Source organism: Ambystoma mexicanum, chromosome 1q, assembly GCF_040938575.1.
Source record: "Ambystoma mexicanum isolate Mex_15411 chromosome 1q, UKY_AmexF1_1, whole genome shotgun sequence".
In the NCBI taxonomy this organism is placed as follows: domain Eukaryota; kingdom Metazoa; phylum Chordata; class Amphibia; order Caudata; family Ambystomatidae; genus Ambystoma; species Ambystoma mexicanum.
In genome coordinates this window covers 323,177,500-323,197,623 of record NC_090922.1, presented here as the reverse complement: position 1 = coordinate 323,197,623, position 20,124 = coordinate 323,177,500, and the positions used below count along the sequence as shown (strand labels likewise).

Here is a 20,124-nt window from a genome sequence, read left to right as displayed (position 1 = left end):
CCACCCCACAGCTTCTTTGAGGTTTTGACAGCTGACACCCTGCAGGCCCAGACCAGGAAACCAGACATTAGCGACTGGTTGGGGAACACCTACAGAATTGAGGGGTTCCCTTATGCAACAAAAGAAGAGCACTTTCTACAAGCAAACGATGTGCTAGGATGGTTGAAACCATGCACTTTATCAACTACACCCTAATGACCAATGGTCTTGAGTTCTAATGTCCAGGCACTGCTTTAGAAATCAAGGTTCCTGAGGGTCCACCTCAGTACATTGTCCAATAAGGTCAATTGCAGTGTCGCAGTTATAGTGCCCCTTTGCACTTCTTGTACTCTTAGTGGGTCTTTTCCCCTGAGACCCTGGTTGTGGTTCAAAGTGCTCCCTTGGCCGCATTGCCTCCTGAGACGGCGAGATACCATTCAATGGTTGTTTGACCCCTTGTGACTTGTGTGCACATGCATTTGGAATGGGCAGGGGCACATTTCCCCTTCCTGCCTGATGTGTCTCCTGCTTTTAGCAGTCCTGACTGGGACATCATTAATAGCTAGCTCCTCCCAATCTGGGCCAATCTGGAAAGGGGTTTCTCCCTGCCCTACATGGGCACTAACACTAGGGTCTTGGGGTATTGCTGATAGAAAATGTATGACCACCCTAATCTGAACACCACTCAGTCCTTGTGGTCTGCTGGTCCAGGGATATAGCTCTACCAACTTTAGGGGATGTAACACCCCTTCCTTACATCCCTGGGCATCTAGCACCATGCTTGCTCTGACATCCCAAGGGGTCGTATTATCCTTGACTTTCTTCTAGAACTTTGTCACTTTGTCAGGCATATGCCAGCTTCTGGCCATCGGTCCTCAAAGGGCCTCTTGCCTTGGCCTGGACTCTTAACATGGGGTTCCCTGGAATTGGTCACCTCCAGTTCAATTACTCTGCCCACAGATAACCCTCCTGGTCAGTACACTCCAGTTGTTGACCTCCTATTTCTCCTGCTCTCTCTACTGCTCTTGCGCTCCCATCTCCTTCTCCAACCTCTCCCTCTCCAGTTTCTCTTCAGCTCTTCTCTTTTTCCCCCTCTAGCCCCAGCATTCAGGGACACCGTCCATGTCCCAACAAAGCTGGTGGAGTATGTTTGGCTATTATAGAGTAAATAAGGCGATGGGGCAATAAGCGTTCTGATGGGTTGCTCCCTTCCATGAACCTTGGTTCCTCTTCCCCTAATTGGCCCTGACCCTGACCACCACACCCACCTTATTCTCTTGTGAGTAGACCCTCCCACTACTGGGGGGAGTTTAGTTTGTGTCCTATCCATATCCACTATGTTAGGCTCAAGCAGGAGTGCTATGCTTGCTTTCTGAGCCAGTCCTCTGCTTGTCAAGTTCCTGGGGTACTAGCCTTCCTCAGTTGGCAGTCCCCTTTGGAAGTCTGAGGTAAATGGCTCTTCGTTCAGTGAGCGTTTGCTAGTAAAGGTAAACAGTAGTGATCAGTGCTCCTGCTAGGAGTGCGAAAGTCCTCTCCCTGCAATTTACTGCTCATCAAAAGGATTTGCTTTTGGCTCCGGTTTGCCGATCATGCCAGGGTTGGCCTAAATGATGTGTACTGTTTTCAGGCGCATGATGTGTGAACGGATTCACAAAAGGAGTATATCTAATGCACTTGTCAGCCACATGAAACCTTCTCTGGGCCTCAATCTATTGGGGTTCTCCGCCATTGCCATGGGGGCTTCCTGCATTCATTCCTAAACCCTCTCTACCTGGACCTAGGAAGACCCTTTATTTCTGAGGTCATTGCTGGGCTTCAGACATGGATGAATTCTGACCCTTACTGTCAGCTAAGGGAGGACCAGGGGAGGTCTGGGGAAATGCCACATTTACTGACTGCAGGGGTTGCATCATGCAGCCAGTGACTCGCACTATCCCGCAGGGGTCCCCAGTCCCACAATATATCCCAAAATGATACACATTCACCTTCAGGTAATTAATTTACTTTTTGTAAACTTGCATAGGTTTTTCCTTATTACTCGATATCCAAGCATATATTGTTTTCCAAATTAATTAACAGTTATTTAGTAATTAGGTTCAGAAAGAGACAAAAGAAATACCTTTTTGTGATAACTGAAAAAACACTTTTTCTTAAGAAAATATAATCTTTTCATTTATTCCGTGAATTAAGAGATGGGGACTGATGGCAAAATAATTCTTTCAGGAGAAGCCAGTCGGCAGAACACACATCTTGTTATTGCATCAGGATCATCCCAGTCCACAAGTGAGAAAGGTTTTCCACATTCTTCACACTACGGAAAAAATATATAAGCACATTAAACATTTTACCATTATCAAACCATGACCAATAGTGTAATTTATGAAACTTATATATAAATATATATATATATATATATTCCACTAGCTCAATATACTGCCACCTCTTACTTTTTTCAATAAAGAATTGTACTAAAATTGTACAAACAGCAACACAAAACAGCAGTCATCACAAATTCTGTTTTGAACAAATGTTGATGGCACACCTACTAGTAAATCCAATTATAATAGTAAGATGAAGTTTTAGATTATAATTAATTACGTGAGATTTATTAGAGCTCCACATTGACTCTGTACCAGCTGTTTGGAGGTATGCAGGGGTTTTTTTGTACAGGCCTTTTTTAAACCCATCATAACTTTATTGGTGTTTTGTATGCATGCTCCAATGCTCCAACCACAAGGCTGTCAAGACTAGACTGCACTGATGTGAAACCAAGTATGTAGTCATCTTGCAGGCTTGCAAAATGTCTGTCTTGGGTTGATTAAGCTATATATAAATTAGCACTGCCAAAAGACAAAGACAATCTCCTGGAGCAAAAGGCTTGCATTTGGGCTAATTTGCCTACACACAATGCCTTGCTGATGTGGCTCTGGAACTCGAAGTGCACTTCCAGCGATGGATCCCAGGTGGTGGTGTGGAATGTGTGATTTGGCTCAAATGGATTTTCCTGCTTTCACATTTTAGGTGAAAGGTTTTTCTTCAAGTCTTTTTAAACCCACCACAACTTTATTGGTGTTTTGTAAGAAATTATTTTAAAATGTTATCCCGCGAAACACTCTTAATTGATTTGGGCTCCCTTACTAAGCTCGATTGCTTGCACACATTACTGCACAATATTTATGCCTTGCCACAGAGAAAAACAATACACAAAAATGCTGCTTTGAGAAAATAAATTGCAGGCTTCGGTCTACATTGACCGCTACCTCCACCCACAAAGCTCCCTGCAGCTGAATACACTATGGAATTACTCCTCCAGGGCTATCTTACATTTTCGAAATGGTTTCCACCAGGCTTATAATATTAGTAAATGTTTAAAACTTTGCAACTGCTGATGGAACACATCAGTTAATTCCCTTGCCAGTCTCAAAGTAGGAGGGCAGTTGGTCTCCGGCCACCCCTTTCATATTAAAAACATACAAGCATTGGCAAAGCAAACAGTGCACGCCACGAGGTTAATTCAATGGCTACCGTGGCAAGTCAGAATTAGGACTCGGACAACGAGACATGTTTTTACAAGGGTTTATTCTGATTAAGTTCAAAAGAAACAACTTTCCCTAACTCTATAGGTCCAATCCCTATAATAGAAAAGAAAGTCTATGGGGTGCTTGTCATCTTGTCTTTAACATAATACTGCAGAATGGCTGGCAGCGGAGTAGCAGCTTAACTCAACTGCTCTGGACCTCTCCCTGAAGATATTTATAAGTGAAATTATAATGAGTTCCAAGAAAAAGATTGGTGAAGCGGAAAACCCTGCCTCAAAGAAACCCAAGCAGGTTCCTGAGATGGAGGATACCCCAAGCCTCTCAGATGTCTACAAGACTATTCTTCAGGTGGCCCAAGATGTTAGTGATATTAAGCTGACTATGGCTGAGCTTAATTTGAAAACTGGACAGCTGGATGGCAGGGTCACTGATTTGGAAAAGTCCTCTCTGACTATGAGCTCTGAGATTGCAGGCAGCTTCCAGGCTTACAATAAACTGAAGTCTGACTTGAAGAAAGAAAAAGAACAGCACTTGGATTTGGAATTAAGGATCAGGGCAAGAAACATCATCAGATTGGTTGGTGTTGAGGACTCTGCTGGGGATGATGAAGACTTGCCTTCTTTGGTTATTTATGTTTTTAGGGACAGTTTTCATTGCTCTACTATCAGGTTGGAGGACATTGATAACATCTTTCGGATTGGTAACGACCTGAGTGAAAAAGCAAGGCATATCTTGGTATCCTTTCTGAATCTCAGGTCTAAGGAACGCTTGATGAAAGCTGCCAGGCAGGTGGGGGAATGCAACATTCAAAGGTAAAGCTGTCTTTGTTTATCCTGACTTCCGTAAAGAAATCCTGATTCTGAGGAGATCCTTTCGGGGGGCTAAAGAACTGGCCAGACAGCTTACACTGAAGGCTTTTCTCAGTAAGAATAATGTCTTGACTATTGCTTTTCCTGATGGGGAGAAAAGCACATCAGATTCTGCCCTTGCACTTGAGTGGCTGGAAACATATAAGAGGGGCCTTCCTGTGCCTGCCCAAAACATGGAGTAATTTGGGTTTGGCATGCGCCCCCCCATTCCCCTAATGTATTTTGGGACTTTTGTTCTATGGTTTTGTTAATTTTTACAAGTTTATTATGAACCCTGCCTCAAAGAAACCCAAGCAGGTTCCTGAGATGGAGGATACCCCAAGCCTCTCAGATGTCTACAAGACTATTCTTCAGGTGGCCCAAGATGTTAGTGATATTAAGCTGACTATGGCTGAGCTTAATTTGAAAACTGGACAGCTGGATGGCAGGGTCACTGATTTGGAAAAGTCCTCTCTGACTATGAGCTCTGAGATTGCAGGCAGCTTCCAGGCTTACAATAAACTGAAGTCTGACTTGAAGAAAGAAAAAGAACAGCACTTGGATTTGGAATTAAGGATCAGGGCAAGAAACATCATCAGATTGGTTGGTGTTGAGGACTCTGCTGGGGATGATGAAGACTTGCCTTCTTTGGTTATTTATGTTTTTAGGGACAGTTTTCATTGCTCTACTATCAGGTTGGAGGACATTGATAACATCTTTCGGATTGGTAACGACCTGAGTGAAAAAGCAAGGCATATCTTGGTATCCTTTCTGAATCTCAGGTCTAAGGAACGCTTGATGAAAGCTGCCAGGCAGGTGGGGGAATGCAACATTCAAAGGTAAAGCTGTCTTTGTTTATCCTGACTTCCGTAAAGAAATCCTGATTCTGAGGAGATCCTTTCGGGGGGCTAAAGAACTGGCCAGACAGCTTACACTGAAGGCTTTTCTCAGTAAGAATAATGTCTTGACTATTGCTTTTCCTGATGGGGAGAAAAGCACATCAGATTCTGCCCTTGCACTTGAGTGGCTGGAAACATATAAGAGGGGCCTTCCTGTGCCTGCCCAAAACATGGAGTAATTTGGGTTTGGCATGCGCCCCCCCATTCCCCTAATGTATTTTGGGACTTTTGTTCTATGGTTTTGTTAATTTTTACAAGTTTATTATGAGTTTGGACATTTAAAATGGCGCTGTGTTTGGACGACAGTTAACGTTTAAATAAGGCTTTGGAACCTTAGCTTGCCTTCATTCGCCATGTGGATTGATGTCTGCTTGTGTTTCATCTCGCGGCCTCGGTACGTGTTTCCTGCTCTTTGGGCTTTATAGAGTAAAGGACCTTTACGTGTCACTTGATGCTGCCGTGTATGTACGTATCCAGTCAGCTGTTCAGCGTATCATTCCCGGGCTGACCGCACGTCAATGGGAACTTGCCGTGGCAGTACGGATGGTGGAATGAGCAAGGGCTGCCTGATTCGTGGAGGATCCGTGAGTGGTTGGTGTCGTGGGAACATGTCGCCGGACACTGAGAGGCCCCTCGATATTGCTGCCGGGAACCGCTTCACCATGTGGAAAGAAATTCTTGAGCAAAAATGCCCTGCAACATATTTGCCTCAAATGGACTTTCTCGTTCTATGACTGAAACAAATACCCTTAGGACTGATATTGGAGATCATGTGATGATCACCACCTCTATTCGGAACTATTATACTTTGTATCCTCCAGTAGCTCAGTTAGCACTAATTCAAAGTCACAGACCAGGTGTCTCAATTAACTGGTCTCCTGCTATATGCAGAGATTTCACATTTCTTGTCAATAGAGACCTATTCATTCTCATTGCCCGTCTCATGGCCCCATTTTTGTTGCCTCCCTAGACCTGAAAGCTGCGTTTGACGGGGTTATTAGGAGCAAATTATGGGAAAAATTGCGGAAAGCTAAATTCCCCCAATACCTCATTACTCTTATTCAAATGTTGCACTATAGAACTAACTTTAAAGTTAGAATTAACAGGGAAGGCTCTCTAACCCAAGCTATTGCATCTTTTACAGGTGTTAAACAAGGCTGCAATTTAGCAGCGATACTATTCAATCCCTACCTCCTAGATATAGAAGATCTATGGAATGCTAAGAAGTCGTTTACAATTCGTATCAGAGCCTTTACCTTGTCTTGGTTAGCGTACGCAGACGACATCTTATTTTTTGATCGGACTCAGTCAGGTCTTCAAGCTAAACTTGATTGTTTCATGCAATATTGTAACTCTAATAATCTGGTAGTCAATCCTCAAAAATCTAACATCATTATCTTTTCAAATAAGAAAAAAGTACGTAAGTTTGTATGGAAGATTGGCGTTTCTGCAATTACAATTAGTCCTACTCTACCGTACTTAGGATTGATTCTCTCTAAAAATACCTCTTATAAATTCACAAAAGAACAGCTGATTGTGAAAATTGCTCCATTAAAATGCTAAATGAAAATTCTACTAAAGAAAATTTGTAAATTTTCTCTATTACCACTTTTGGAATTTTATTCAAAAAAAGTTGAAGCCATTTTATTATACAGAGTCGAACTTTCCTTACATGACCTAGGGCCATTATTGGACCAACTTCAAGGGCTCATTTGGAAAGATGTATTAGGCTTACCTTTATCTATGCCTAATGCTGTGATAAGACATGAGTTGGGGATTAATTCCCTTTCCTCCAGATACAATTGGCGCATGTTAAATAACTTTGCTAAAATATTATTTTCTATTAGAAACTCGCTCTACATAGGGCTAAACAGAATGTTAACAGATAACAACCCTCCCTCTATGGTGCAATTTAAAGAATGCATGCTAACCTTACTGGATAAGATTAATCTCCCAATGGAAGATTTGGAACTTTTTCATGAGAAAATCAAGAAAAAGCTATTGCTACAGGATTGGGGCGATACCTGTACGAAAATGGAAATCTACCCTTCTTGTGCGGAATATCGCAAATTCATACATAAGCAGAAACCACGCATGTCTCATCTAACACTTTGCCCCTGTTCTAAGGTCCGTCGGACTTTTATGCGCTTCAGGCTAGATCTAATTCATACTCGATCTAGAACGAAACACTGGTCTAAAGTTACATCGGCTGACACCAAAGAGGCTTGTCGTTTTTGTAATCAAGCTCTGGAGACTTTAAAACATCTGTTCTTATATTGCTGTTATTTTGAAAATGTACGATGCATTCTTATAAAGTCCTTTGTGCAAGCTAACACGATTCTAGCTAGAGAGTGGATTTGGACTAAATGTGTGTGGGGATTAACGGACACTTCTGTAGGAAAAACTACAAACCTTGTAAATACCATTGAGAAAGAATTGGAAAATGCATCTCTTTTTTAGAGAGCTAATGAATTTTGAGAATTGTTGGTGCTTAAATCTAGTGTACTCCTGTACAAATTTTAATTTACGAATTAGACATTTTATGATCAACATGTTACATTGATTCTGTTCATATTACAATATCTTATGTTGTCTGATTTTAATAATTTTGTATTATCTGAAAGAATCACAAATTATTTGTAAGGTCTATATTTTTGACTAAAAACAAATAAAGTTTTTTTTTTAAAAAAAAGAAAAATTCTTTTACCCTCGAAATTAGACTTGGGCAAGATAAAAGCTTGGAATATTCCATACTAGAAGGTAAATATCGGCGTATAAGAGGCTGATGACATACTGCCTCAGCCTGCTTTCACGTGACCTTGCTGACGCCAGCCAGGTTGCACACAGACTATGCACAGGGTCCGTGGATTTAGGCCAGCTCCCAGTGGCGACAGTAAGCAGTGTGGGAGATGAGCAATTCTTTTGGCTACTTCCTTTGGCCAGCTTCTGCACGGCAGAGTTCCTGCACCTTGTCGCGCTCCCGTGTGGATGTTTCTGGCATTTCTGGCCCCGACACAGCGTGATAAGGTATGAGCAATGGGATAGTATTATACAGGGGTTGGAAAGCGCCAATTCATTATCCTGCTATGGGTTGCTGCCCTACATCACGGGCCTCCAGGCACCAGATCCCAACTATGGTGAATGATTTTTGAAAGCCTGACATTGTGTCGATAATGGACAAGGAGGCGCAGGTTAGCATACGCTAAAGTTGAACATTGGGCACAGATGGAGAGATCATTTTAAAGTGCCATTTTTTAGGACATTTTTGTGACATTGAGGCACCTTAATGACAGACTTGGTCCAGTTGTAATTCGTGGGGGATGTGCTTCTGGTACTTCTTGAACTGCATGCAAGGCCACCACTCGGCATGGTCTTTTACGACACCCATAATTTTTATTGGAACAATGAAAGGAAGTGGTTGCAGTTTTGTGGGATTTGGTTTTGACCTAACTGGGAGTTTGGGTAGTCTTGTACAATATCAAAAGATGTCTATGGATTATGCCACATGAATGGGGTTTCATATATTGCATGTTTTTCCTATTGCATTTATGGATATAGAACTAGGTTTGCCTTTATGGATTTTTACATGTTATGACACAGTACATTAATTTAATTTGACTGCTTATGTGGTCCAGTTTGGTGCCAGATTATTTCTCAAAATGTTTATAGGTTTTTTTGGGAGCGGGTAGCTGGAGGGGTTGGGTATATATGCAAATATTCTTACTTGGTTTTTGACTCTGTATTTTTTGTAAATAACTTCTTGATGTATTATTGATGGTTTTAGGGTTCCTTAGGAGAGGTCCTGGGGTTGGTTTGGAATGTTGTTTGTTAAATTGTTTTTTGGGTTGAATAGACTTCATGGCCTTATCTGTTCTTTTTGTTTTTTACTCTTTGTTGTTTGTTCATATATATGTGTGCGTCATTTTTTAGGTTTTTTATGTGCTAATTTTACTTTTGAGGTTTTAGACCTTCATGGTGTAATGATGGCCTCACACAAAGGTGGGGCTGGCAATGATCTCTGTGTGGTCTCTTGGAATGTGAATGGGGTAAATAATTTGCTTAAGAAAAATAAGGTGTATCACATGTTACAGGACATGCATGCTGACATCTGTTTCTTACAGGAGACTCATATTTTGGCGGATGAAATCTCTAAGTTGGAAAAGGAGCGGGTTGGTTCTGCTTATGGCTCTTCATTTTCGTCAAGGTCGAGAGGTGTGGCCATTTTGTTTCGGAAGAAACTGCCTATTAAAGTTTTAAGAGAGTGTGCGGATAAGGATGGTAGGATGATTGCCTTGTTGGTGGAGATTCAGGGGGAATGGTTGACGCTCTGCAATGTGTATGCTCCAACAGTGGACGACGGCTCCTTTTTTAGAATGGTATCACAGACCCTTTTAGATTTGAATAATCCAAATGTTCTTCTTGGAGGGGATTTTAATACTGTGGTTGATCCTATACTGGATAGAAGTCAGGTCAGGCGAGTGCTGCGTTGTGATCATCATCATGGGGCACTTAGATCGCTCTTGGATGAACATGATTTAAAAGATACATGGCGCCTGAGGAACTTGGACAAACGTCAATACAGTTTCTTTTCTAGTGCTCATGGTGTGTTTTCTAGGCTAGACATGTTTTTTTCAGGTGGAAATGTGTCAGAAAATGTTTTATTGAGTGATCATGCCCCTGTAGCGATGCATTTGAGCCTTACATTTCGGTGTGTAGGGACTTTCTCATGGAAACTGAACACCTCTATCTTATTGGATGATGATATATTGGAGCGGATTGTTTAATTATGGAGAACCGCTCAGAAGAAGTCAGTGTGGCGAACACGTGGGAAGCCTTTAAATGCTGTATGCGTGGACTTTGTTTGGGGCTGTCTAGTGGTAAACGGAAGAGGGAGGAGAGGAATAGGCTTGATCTTGATTTACGTATTGGTGAGATCTCTCGGGATTTGATGCTTGATCCAACTGACTCTCTTAAATTGGCTACTTTGAAAAACCTTAAAAGAGAAATGGAAGACTTTTTGTCACTAAGAGCAGAGCGTGGCTTGTTCTATTCTAAATGTACTTATTTCGAGAAGGGAGAACGTTGTGACAGATGGCTGGCATACAGGTTAATAATCCAAATGTTCTTCTTGGAGGGGATTTTAATACTGTGGTTGATCCTATACTGGATAGAAGTCAGGTCAGGCGAGTGCTGCGTTGTGATCATCATCATGGGGCACTTAGATCGCTCTTGGATGAACATGATTTAAAAGATACATGGCGCCTGAGGAACTTGGACAAACGTCAATACAGTTTCTTTTCTAGTGCTCATGGTGTGTTTTCTAGGCTAGACATGTTTTTTTCAGGTGGAAATGTGTCAGAAAATGTTTTATTGAGTGATCATGCCCCTGTAGCGATGCATTTGAGCCTTACATTTCGGTGTGTAGGGACTTTCTCATGGAAACTGAACACCTCTATCTTATTGGATGATGATATATTGGAGCGGATTGTTTAATTATGGAGAACCGCTCAGAAGAAGTCAGTGTGGCGAACACGTGGGAAGCCTTTAAATGCTGTATGCGTGGACTTTGTTTGGGGCTGTCTAGTGGTAAACGGAAGAGGGAGGAGAGGAATAGGCTTGATCTTGATTTACGTATTGGTGAGATCTCTCGGGATTTGATGCTTGATCCAACTGACTCTCTTAAATTGGCTACTTTGAAAAAACTTAAAAGAGAAATGGAAGACTTTTTGTCACTAAGAGCAGAGCGTGGCTTGTTCTATTCTAAATGTACTTATTTCGAGAAGGGAGAACGTTGTGACAGATGGCTGGCATACAGGTTAAGGAAAAGGATTTCGGAGTCTGCAATTGCTTCTATAGTGGACCAGGAGGGTAGAATTACATTTGATCCCAAACAAATTAACTAAATTTTTCGTGATTTCTACAAGAATCTGTATAGTAATGAGGCTGGTGTTACTGGTAGGGGTGAGGACTTTTTTGGAAATTTGAACCTGCCTAAGGTTCAGGATTCTGAACATGATCTTTTTGGAGATACGATAACAGTGGATGAGATTAAGAGTGCGATTTGTGGGCTGAATGTGGGTAAATCCCCGGGCCCGGATGGCCTCCCGTGTGAGTTTTATAGGATACTCCCGAACTCGGCCTTGGAGCTATTGAGAGACATGTTTGTTCCGAGTAAACTGGAAGGGCCGTTGCCTAAAAGTACTAATCACGCGTCTATTTCTGTCTTTTTGAATCTTCCGGCTAATTATCGTCCGATCAGCCTCATCCATACGGATAATAAGATTCTAGCCAAAATTCTTGCTATGCGACTGGTACTGTTCCTGCCAGCTTTGATTGATGTGGCACAATCTGGGTTCATGAAAAATCGGAGTACGTCCAGTAATATCAGGAAATTGTTAATTACCTTGGAAATGGCGGACAGAATGGACTGTGATGCAGCGGTCTTTTCCCTCGTTGCGGAGAAAGCTTTCGACAGGGTCAGTTGGGATTACTTGTTTTCAGTACTGAGGAGGATGAATCTGGGGGGGGATTTTGTTTCTTGGGTTGCTCTTCTTTATGCCAATCCAACGGCCACCGTTAAGACTAATGGGGTGGTGTCAGAATCTTTTTCTTTGCATCGAGGCACGGGTCAAGGTTGTCCTTTTTCTCCTTTGTTATTCATATTGGCGATTGAGCCTCTAGCAGTTTGCATCAAAAATGAACTGGTTTTACAAGCTGTTAATTGTTGGGGTGTTATGCAAAAGGCTTGGCTTTATGCGGTTGATCTCTTGTTGGTGCTGCAGAATCTGGAAGTGTCCCTGCCCTGTCTGGTGAGGATTTTGTCTGATTATCACGATTGTTCTGGATACAAGATTAACCGCTCGAAGTCAGAAGTGTTAACCCTGTCCAACAGGTGCGATAAGGCTCTGGTTACGGTGCTGGGGTTTACCTGGTGTGATGTGCGCTTGCGCTATTTGGGGGTATGGTTGACGTATCCGGTCTCCCTTATGGTTGATGAAAACATGAGTGTAGTAGTTCAGGACTGCAAGATGGATTTGGAAAGATGGTCACTGCTTAATCTTTCGCTGTGGGGTAAAGTTAATGCCCTTAAAATGAATTTGACGGCTAGAATTAACTTTGTATCTAGCATGCTCCCGTTGAAAATTAGGAGTGGTTACTGGAGAGATTTGGATCGTCTGGTTCAAGAATTTTTATGGGACCGAAAACCTCTGAGACTCAGTCTTTGGAAGTTACAGCTTCCAGTCCATTTAGGTGGTTTAGGTGTTCCAAATTTCAGGGCCTACCATTTGGCCTTTTCTGCTCGTTCTTTTGTTCCACTTTTGACAAGTGAGCTGGATAGCTGGGCGGTTTCAGAGTCAGGTGCATATGGGCCGCTGGGCCCGGAGGCCTTGTTGACCACTAATACGAAGATTCCTGGTGGCAGTCTGTTGACTACGTCATTTTTGCGCAATTCATGGATTGAAGTCTTGTCATTGCTGGGTCGTGACGCATTTAAGTGCAGAAGTGCCTTGATCTGGCTGAATCCTAGGATTAGGGATAATTCGAGGACAGTTTTTTGGCCTGAATGGTTTTTGATGGATATTAAACTGGTTTCTGATTTGGGAATTGGGGATAAGTGGTTGACTGCTGCTGAGATGAGAGAGAGGTGGAATTTTGTTGGACTATCGGACTCAGCATTTAGACGCCTGAAGAGGGCGGTAGGTGAGTTAGACTGGTCTGACTCTTGGGATGTGAAGGCTTTTCTGACTGAATCAGATGGGAAGGGAGGTGGTCTGGCCAGTAGATTGTACAAGTTAATCGTGTCACATTATCAGAGGAATGACAATTTGCGGAGAGTTTGGAGTGAGAGAATTGGGTCTGAGATAGATATTGATGCTTGGCAGAATATGTGTAGTAATGTCTCTCTGTGTTTGCTGAACCTGAGTGAAAGATCTCGCCAGATTAAGATTCTGAATCGTGTGTACTGGTGCCCTGAAAGACTTCATAAAAGAGGCATGTCTGACAGTGCAGATTGTTGGGGTTATGTTCAGGAAGTTGGGTCACTGGAACACATGCTGTGAAGCTGTGTGAGGGTCGGAGATTTTTGGAATAAGGTCTGTGATGTGTGTGGAAGGATTACTGGTGGAGGGTCTGTTCTTGTCATGATGCCTACCCCCGGAGCACCAGGCCAGGCCCAGCACCCCCGAGAGCAGGCATCATGCCCCTGGGTAGAAGCCCAGCGGCCCCTTATAGGGACTCTTTGGACTCTGTCCTGGCGCCGTTGGCGCCAGGCTCATGTTGGACATCAGTCCTGGCGCCATGGGCGCCAGGCTCATAAAGGAAGGTGTTTTGTGCACTTACCTGATGCAGACCATGCTGCAAGATTCAGGCCTCCCTGAGACCTGAAAGGGACTATTTTTTCATTGGGACTATTTTGCCACTCGGGCGTGGCCAGCGAAGGATACTTACCTGGAACTACTTTGGGGGCTATTTAAGCCACGCCCAGACAGTAGCTCACGCTTCGCGTTGTTCTGCATCCAAGCAGCTGAACGCCCACCGTGTCTGCTCCTGCATCTGGTCTCCAGCCACGCCCGCCTCGATCCTGGAACACCTGTAAGGAAAGAAGAGAAGAGAAAGGTGAAAACCAAGAATTTTATCAAACTTCTTACCTGCATCCGGAACCTTCACGCCAGTGTTCCTGAGAAAAGACTTTCATTTAAAAGCACTGCGTTGCTCGCTGCAGCGCCGCGCTTCACTCACCTGTCCTCGGGAGTTCTTCTGGCTCCACCGCGACTGTCTGCTCCGGTCTCCACATCTCTGCGCCTATGGGAGAGAAGAAGAGACAAAAGGTGAGCAGAAGGAACATATGAGGAAAGCCTAATTTCCCGCCATAACACTTACCGGTCTTCTGTTGGTGGACCATTCCTCATTTCGGGTCGGCGCCGCTTCGTTGGCAGGTACCCCACCCCGGCCCCTATGGGGAAAGGTCAAAAGACATTACTGGAGGAATATAAAGACATTAAGAGGGGTCGCCCCCATCGCTAACTCACCTGAGTTTACCATCGGCAATTCAATCCCTCAACGCATCGCCTTCATTCTGCACCTGAAATAAAGGACAGATCACAGGTTAGGAAGGCAACAGAAAAGGAGGCTCAACACTTGAACTTTTGTGATCTTCATACTTACGGCGTTCCGCTCGGAAAAGTCAAGTGGATTTTGCCAGCGCCATTCTGAAAACCAGTGAAGTAACTGGACAAACACGCGCCCCTGCACCAGAAGCAGGATGGAGAGTTCATCCTTTCAAACCATAAGGTGAGCTTCAACCGGGGATTTCGGAGGAAGTTAGAGAAGAACAACGGGGGTAAGTGGGGAGCAAGCACACTATTCTGCAGACTGTTAATCCCCTTTCTCATCTCCAGAAGGATATTCCTACGGGCCAGACAAGCAAGATTTGAGGGTCCTGTTCAGTCGGTGTTCCGGGTTCTGCGCATGACGCTCGAAGAGGCCACAGCAACCCAGACTAGACCAGCGCCTCCGTGGGAGTCAGGTGAGCGTTACAGTTCTTGATTTTAGGAAGGTTGTCCTATATGATGATTCAGGGTTGGATGATGTCAGCTCTGCCCTGAAAAAGTGGATCTTTAGGGCATTCATTGTGGCCAAGAGATTGATTCTCCGTGGATGTAAAGGTCGGGTTCCTCCGTCCTTCGAGGAATGGATCCAAGAAATGCACTGTCTGTCGAGGACAGAAAAATTGATATACAAACTGAAATGTAAATTGTCTACATATGAGAAGATCTGGAACATGTTTAACGATTTCTTTTAGTTTTTTTTTTCTATTTCTTGTTTTCACGCATTCTTGTACTGTAGCTTTGCTGACTCGTTTGATGTTTCTGTATTCATGTATGTATTATAAATAAATGAATATAAAAAAAAACATAATACTGCAGTCCTCTGTCCAGAATCCTATTCTAACCTGTGCGCTTTCCCTTATACAAAAGAAGTCATCCTAATAAAACTAACGAAAGGAGACATAGTCAGGAATGGCTGCAGGCATCTGGCCCCCACCATGTCTCCGTAGCTTTTCCCATAATAAATTTCATATTACAGGCAGTCATTCTTGTGCTGGAAGATTATACCGGTATTCCAGGCCCTGTCTCTCACACTCTATTCCCACTCCAGGTGGATTTTAATCCTTCTCCTCACTCCACACTTTGGAATTCCAGTCTTCTTCTTTCCCTGCTTTGGGGTAGTGTTTCTTCTTGCTCCCCACTGTCGGGCTTCTATTTTATTTTCTCCCCATTCTGGATTTGGGTTTCACCTCTCTCCCCATTCTGGGGTTTGGTTTCTCCTCTTTGCCGAATCCGGTGGGTTATTTCTCCTCTTTCCCCACTCCAGTGTTTGGGTTATCTGCTCTCCCCACTTTGGGGTTTGGTTTCTCCTCTTTCTTTCCCAACTCTGTGGCTCCTAGCTCTCCTAACTTTTCCAGGTTTTTCTGAAAATATTTCAGGAATTCTAACAGTATGTCCTGGAGGACAGCCTGTGTCTCCCTACTAAGATTCTCAGGGATCAAACTATGCTTCCCCCCTTCCTCCAATAGGAGTGCTGCCATAGTTACTGTGTTTTCGTCTATGGGATCAGTTTTCCTGGGTTTTAACAGGTTGATGTGATAGTTTGGGGTTTTCTATTGTCTGTCAGATGTGATACCAGATAGTTAAGGGGACCCTTGGGCTCTAAGATTTTATAGGGTCCATATCATTTAAATACCATCTTATTTTCTAAGGTGGATAGTAGTACCAAAACCTGATCTCCAACAGAAAACAAGCATTTCACTGTCTTCTGGTCATAGTGTCCCCTTTGATGTTCCGGCACCTTTGACAGGTGAATAATGACAATTGCTCCTAACGTTTTCAGGATTGACTTAAGCTTGACAGCAGCCTGGGATATGGGTATGGGAGCATCCTCTCTCTCATCCTAAATTTCGCACAACTTATCCAGTACATCCCAAGGTTGGCTACCGTACAACAATTAGAAGGGAGACTAGCCTAATGTGGGCTACAGAGTTGTCCTGACCTCAGACAGGGATCAAGGTTTCATTAGGTCCCAGTTCCTCCCATCTGCCAGTTTCCTAAGGATGCACTTAGGGTCTGATTAAAATACTCCACTAACCCATCTGTTTGAGGATTATATTCTGAGGTCCTTAAGAGTTTTGATATTCAGTATTCTCATCACCTCCTGCATAAGGCAAGACATGAAAGTCGTTCCTTGATCTGTAAGAATTTCTTTAGGAAATCCCAGACAGAAAGGGTATTAGATGTTTACGAATGTGCAGAGTAAAGGGAGCTCACCTAGATTAGCGATATGTCTGCTTGGATTAGAGAATGGAGGCATGAGAAAAAGGACGCCCAAGGGGAACACACAGATCAATGTGGTCCGGAGAAGGCTTGGACACAAGTAACATAGTCGGAGCGGAGCTGGAGAGGCAATGTGAGCACACACACCCTGATCACCCTCCCATGGGAGGGGGTGATTGCAGTTTGCTAGACAGTTAAGGGGCGAAGGGCGACAGATGCTTCAGGTTGGGAGGAAGCATGGGGTGGGGATTGAGGTTGGGGGTTCAGGGTTCAATTAATGCTGTTCTCAGTACGACCATATTTTTTGTGGAAGAAACCATTGCCAATAACGGCTGAGCAATTAGGCCCAAACCGGGCCCGCTGGCCCAGACATTCAAACCAGAATGGCGAAAGTGGATAATTTGCGGCACAGGAGTCAGAGCTGTATGTCCTGGAATGTTAATGGGCTATTAGATAATATCAAAAGGGGACTTGTGACAAAATTCTTTGCATCTCACCAAGCTGACATTGTATTGTTGCAAGAGACTCATATGGTGGGGACTGCATGTACATTTTTGGAGAGGGCAAAGTACTTGGTGGTGGAGCAAGCAGGGTCACCAGGAGATCCAGGGAAGGGGCCATTCTCGTAAAGAAATCGATACCACTAGAAATGCAATACATGGACTGCGGCCAAGAGGGTAGAACAGTGTTGCTGAGTGGCACACTGTGGTGGGAAACAGTGTGCATAGTGTGCGTCTATGCACCGCGACACTACAAGCAGAGACACTAAGGCAGGTTCAAAATCTGTTAGCCAAATATTGGGGGGGGGCATAACACTGGTGGGGGGACTTTAATGACACAGCACAGCCTAAGGAAGATAGATGACCCTATCTGGGCAGACCTACACACCCACCTACAAAGTTACAATAATTTATTGAGGCCACAGGCTTGTGGGACGTCTGGAGGGACCTTCACCCCAGGGAGCAGGTTTGATTATGTACTTCTTGAGGATTGATTATGTACTTCTCCCGAATACTATGGTGGGTAGTGTGGAGACAGCAAAATTCCTCCCGAGGGTTATTTCAGATCACGCTCTCATACTTAACAGCATGCGGGGGAAGAAGACTAAACAGAAAGGGGGCTTAAGGCTTAATGCCTTCTATTTGAAGAACGAAGGGATTGCGGAAGCGCTTCGAAATGAATCATAGACCTATTTCTAGATCAACTCAGGGACGGCGGACAGCCACTCTACGATTTGGGAAGCTTAGAAAGCAGTCTTGCAGAGGAGGGCAATGCAGGCAATAAAACAACACCATAAAGACCGCACATAGAGGTTGAAACAGCTAGAACGGGAGATTGAGGCAGCAGAGGCTCACTGATTTAGGCACAACACGGATGACAAGAAGAGGAAGCTAAGCAGGATCATTTTATGTATTTATTTATTTTTGCGTTTATTTCAGCTCACCAAACCCTGAGGCATCTGGGCGCCAGTTACAGGAAAGTGCATAGTAGATTAGTGAAGTGCAAGAATAAGTATATGGGTTACAGACCAAATTGGTGTGTTTATACAGACTGGCAATGCCTCACCTCATGGCAAAGGGGCTACATCAGGCATGCAGACAAGCATATGAGATAAGGGAGGCTACATCAGGCAAGCCAACAAGCATATTAGACAAAATCGAGTACACAGATTGGCAAAGCGAACCTCATGGTATAGGGGGCTAAATCAGGCATGCAGACAAGCTTTTGAGACAAAATAAGTGTGAGTAAACAGACTGTCAAAGCCTCACCTCATGGTGCAGGGGACAACATCAAGCATGCAGTTACAGGTAAGTAAAAAGCAACATTAGTATGGGTGCACAGTTTGGAAAGCCTCACATCATGGTGTGGGGGCTACATCAAGTATGCAGTTACAGGTAGGAAAAAAGCAACATTTGTATGGGTGGTGTGAGAAACCTGAAGGTGTCTCACCTGCAAGTCCCCAGGGATCTGTCATCCAGGTGGCCAGGACACACCCATCGCTTTTGGATCCAGTTCCTGGTGGTGGACCAGTGTGGGAATATCACCTGGATGAGGGGTCTTCGGGGAGTGGAAGTGGGACACCGTACGGTGAGACGCGGTATCCCCTTCCCTGTAACACCTTTTCCCCAACCTACCAGGTAGGATACATAGGAACTCAACACCCCCCACCCCACTTTCCTGACACAAACACTTCTTCACAGACAGCTCATTTTGCGAGAAAATAGACTTACACCAGACATGTCCCAACTCAATGGGCAGGCACAGTTAGGCAATTACTGATCATTACACACACACCTGACTTCCATCACACTTCCCCACACAGATAAAAGGCGGAGCACGAAAGCACACTCTGAGCAAGGCAAAGCACACAAGGAAGCAGCAGTTCCATGTTGGCAGTTTAAACCAAGGGTAAAGACGGCAAGACTGGAGAGGGTTGCAAGGAGGGAAGTGCCCATGACCTTTTCAGAGAAAGACTGTTTCTTTCATGAGGCTTTGAGATTAAGAAACATAAGACCTGGAATTAAAGCTGAAGAAACCTGCATTGTGTGTCGAGGTAGCCGAGGATCTCCTGCGTCGATAACCAAGGTGGGGAGGAGCGTTTGCCGGAATGGTACTGTCCTTGGCTCCTAAGCAGCAGCAGGAGTCGGGGGAGACTGATACCAGACCTGTCTGCAGTAACATTGTATAGAGAAACTGAAGAGAACAGTGTGTGAAGCATATGTGACGAGCGATGCAAATAATTAAACAGCAGATGAGTGACTGAACTTCTGAAGCCAAGACACATACCGTAAACAGAGTGGTCCAACACCACATGGGTGCTCATTCGAAGGTGTCTGTTAGGTATCCAACTAAAAGGTGTTGATGTAATAAGGGATTGTGAAATCGAAGTGATCCTGCGAGGGCTCACGTCAAATCCTGTGCACATTCGATAGTTGATGCTAACTGAAATTGGTCCGAACCCGGCTGAGGGAGACCAATTGTGGAAGAGAAAGGATCTGAGCCCGGCTGAGGGGGATCCAGGGTGAACCGTGAGTAAACCAAGAAAGAATATTCTATGAACATTGTGAAAGAGGATCTGAGCTTGGCAGAGGGGCATCCAAACTAACCATCATTGTAAAAAAGGGATCTGAGTACAGTTGAGGGGGGTCCAGGGTGAATGGTGAATCACCTGAATTGAGCACTTGTAAGAAGAGAATAACTTTGTTTGTTTTGTTGCATCAGGCCCTCTGAATCAAGAGACTTTGATAGGCAAAGAGACTTGGGCACAGAAGGCCCTGATGCTAGCGACTGAACTGTATCCTCATGCCATCCTCATGCCAACGAAGCCAGAGATTGTGCTACGCTTGAGTGAACCGCCTTATCCTGTGTTGGACACGTGGGAAAGGGAGGCCAACGGCATGAACACCCTCACATATCCTTTTGTGAACACTTAGTATAGGCCCTTTTATTTTGACAAAGACACCACTAGGACTTGCTCCCATCTATAGATGTTGGATTAGATATGCATTTATCACTCCCTTGTTGAAGT

The 20,124-nt window shown here is 44.1% G+C and overlaps 1 protein-coding gene across 2 annotated transcripts in view; it reads right to left on the bottom strand.

Annotated features, from left to right (window-relative positions):
- Positions 1-1,997: 1,997 nt before the first annotated feature.
- Positions 1,998-20,124, bottom strand: part of WDR88 (WD repeat domain 88) — a 441,299-nt gene continuing 423,172 nt past the window's right edge. The window contains exon 10 of one of the 2 annotated variants that reach the window (XM_069634110.1): positions 1,998-2,290. In XM_069634110.1, the coding sequence (XP_069490211.1) occupies positions 2,165-2,290 (126 nt within the window). In that variant the 3' untranslated portion in view covers positions 1,998-2,164. The remainder of the gene's footprint in view (positions 2,291-20,124) is intronic. The other variant, XM_069634103.1, reaches the window with a different exon arrangement.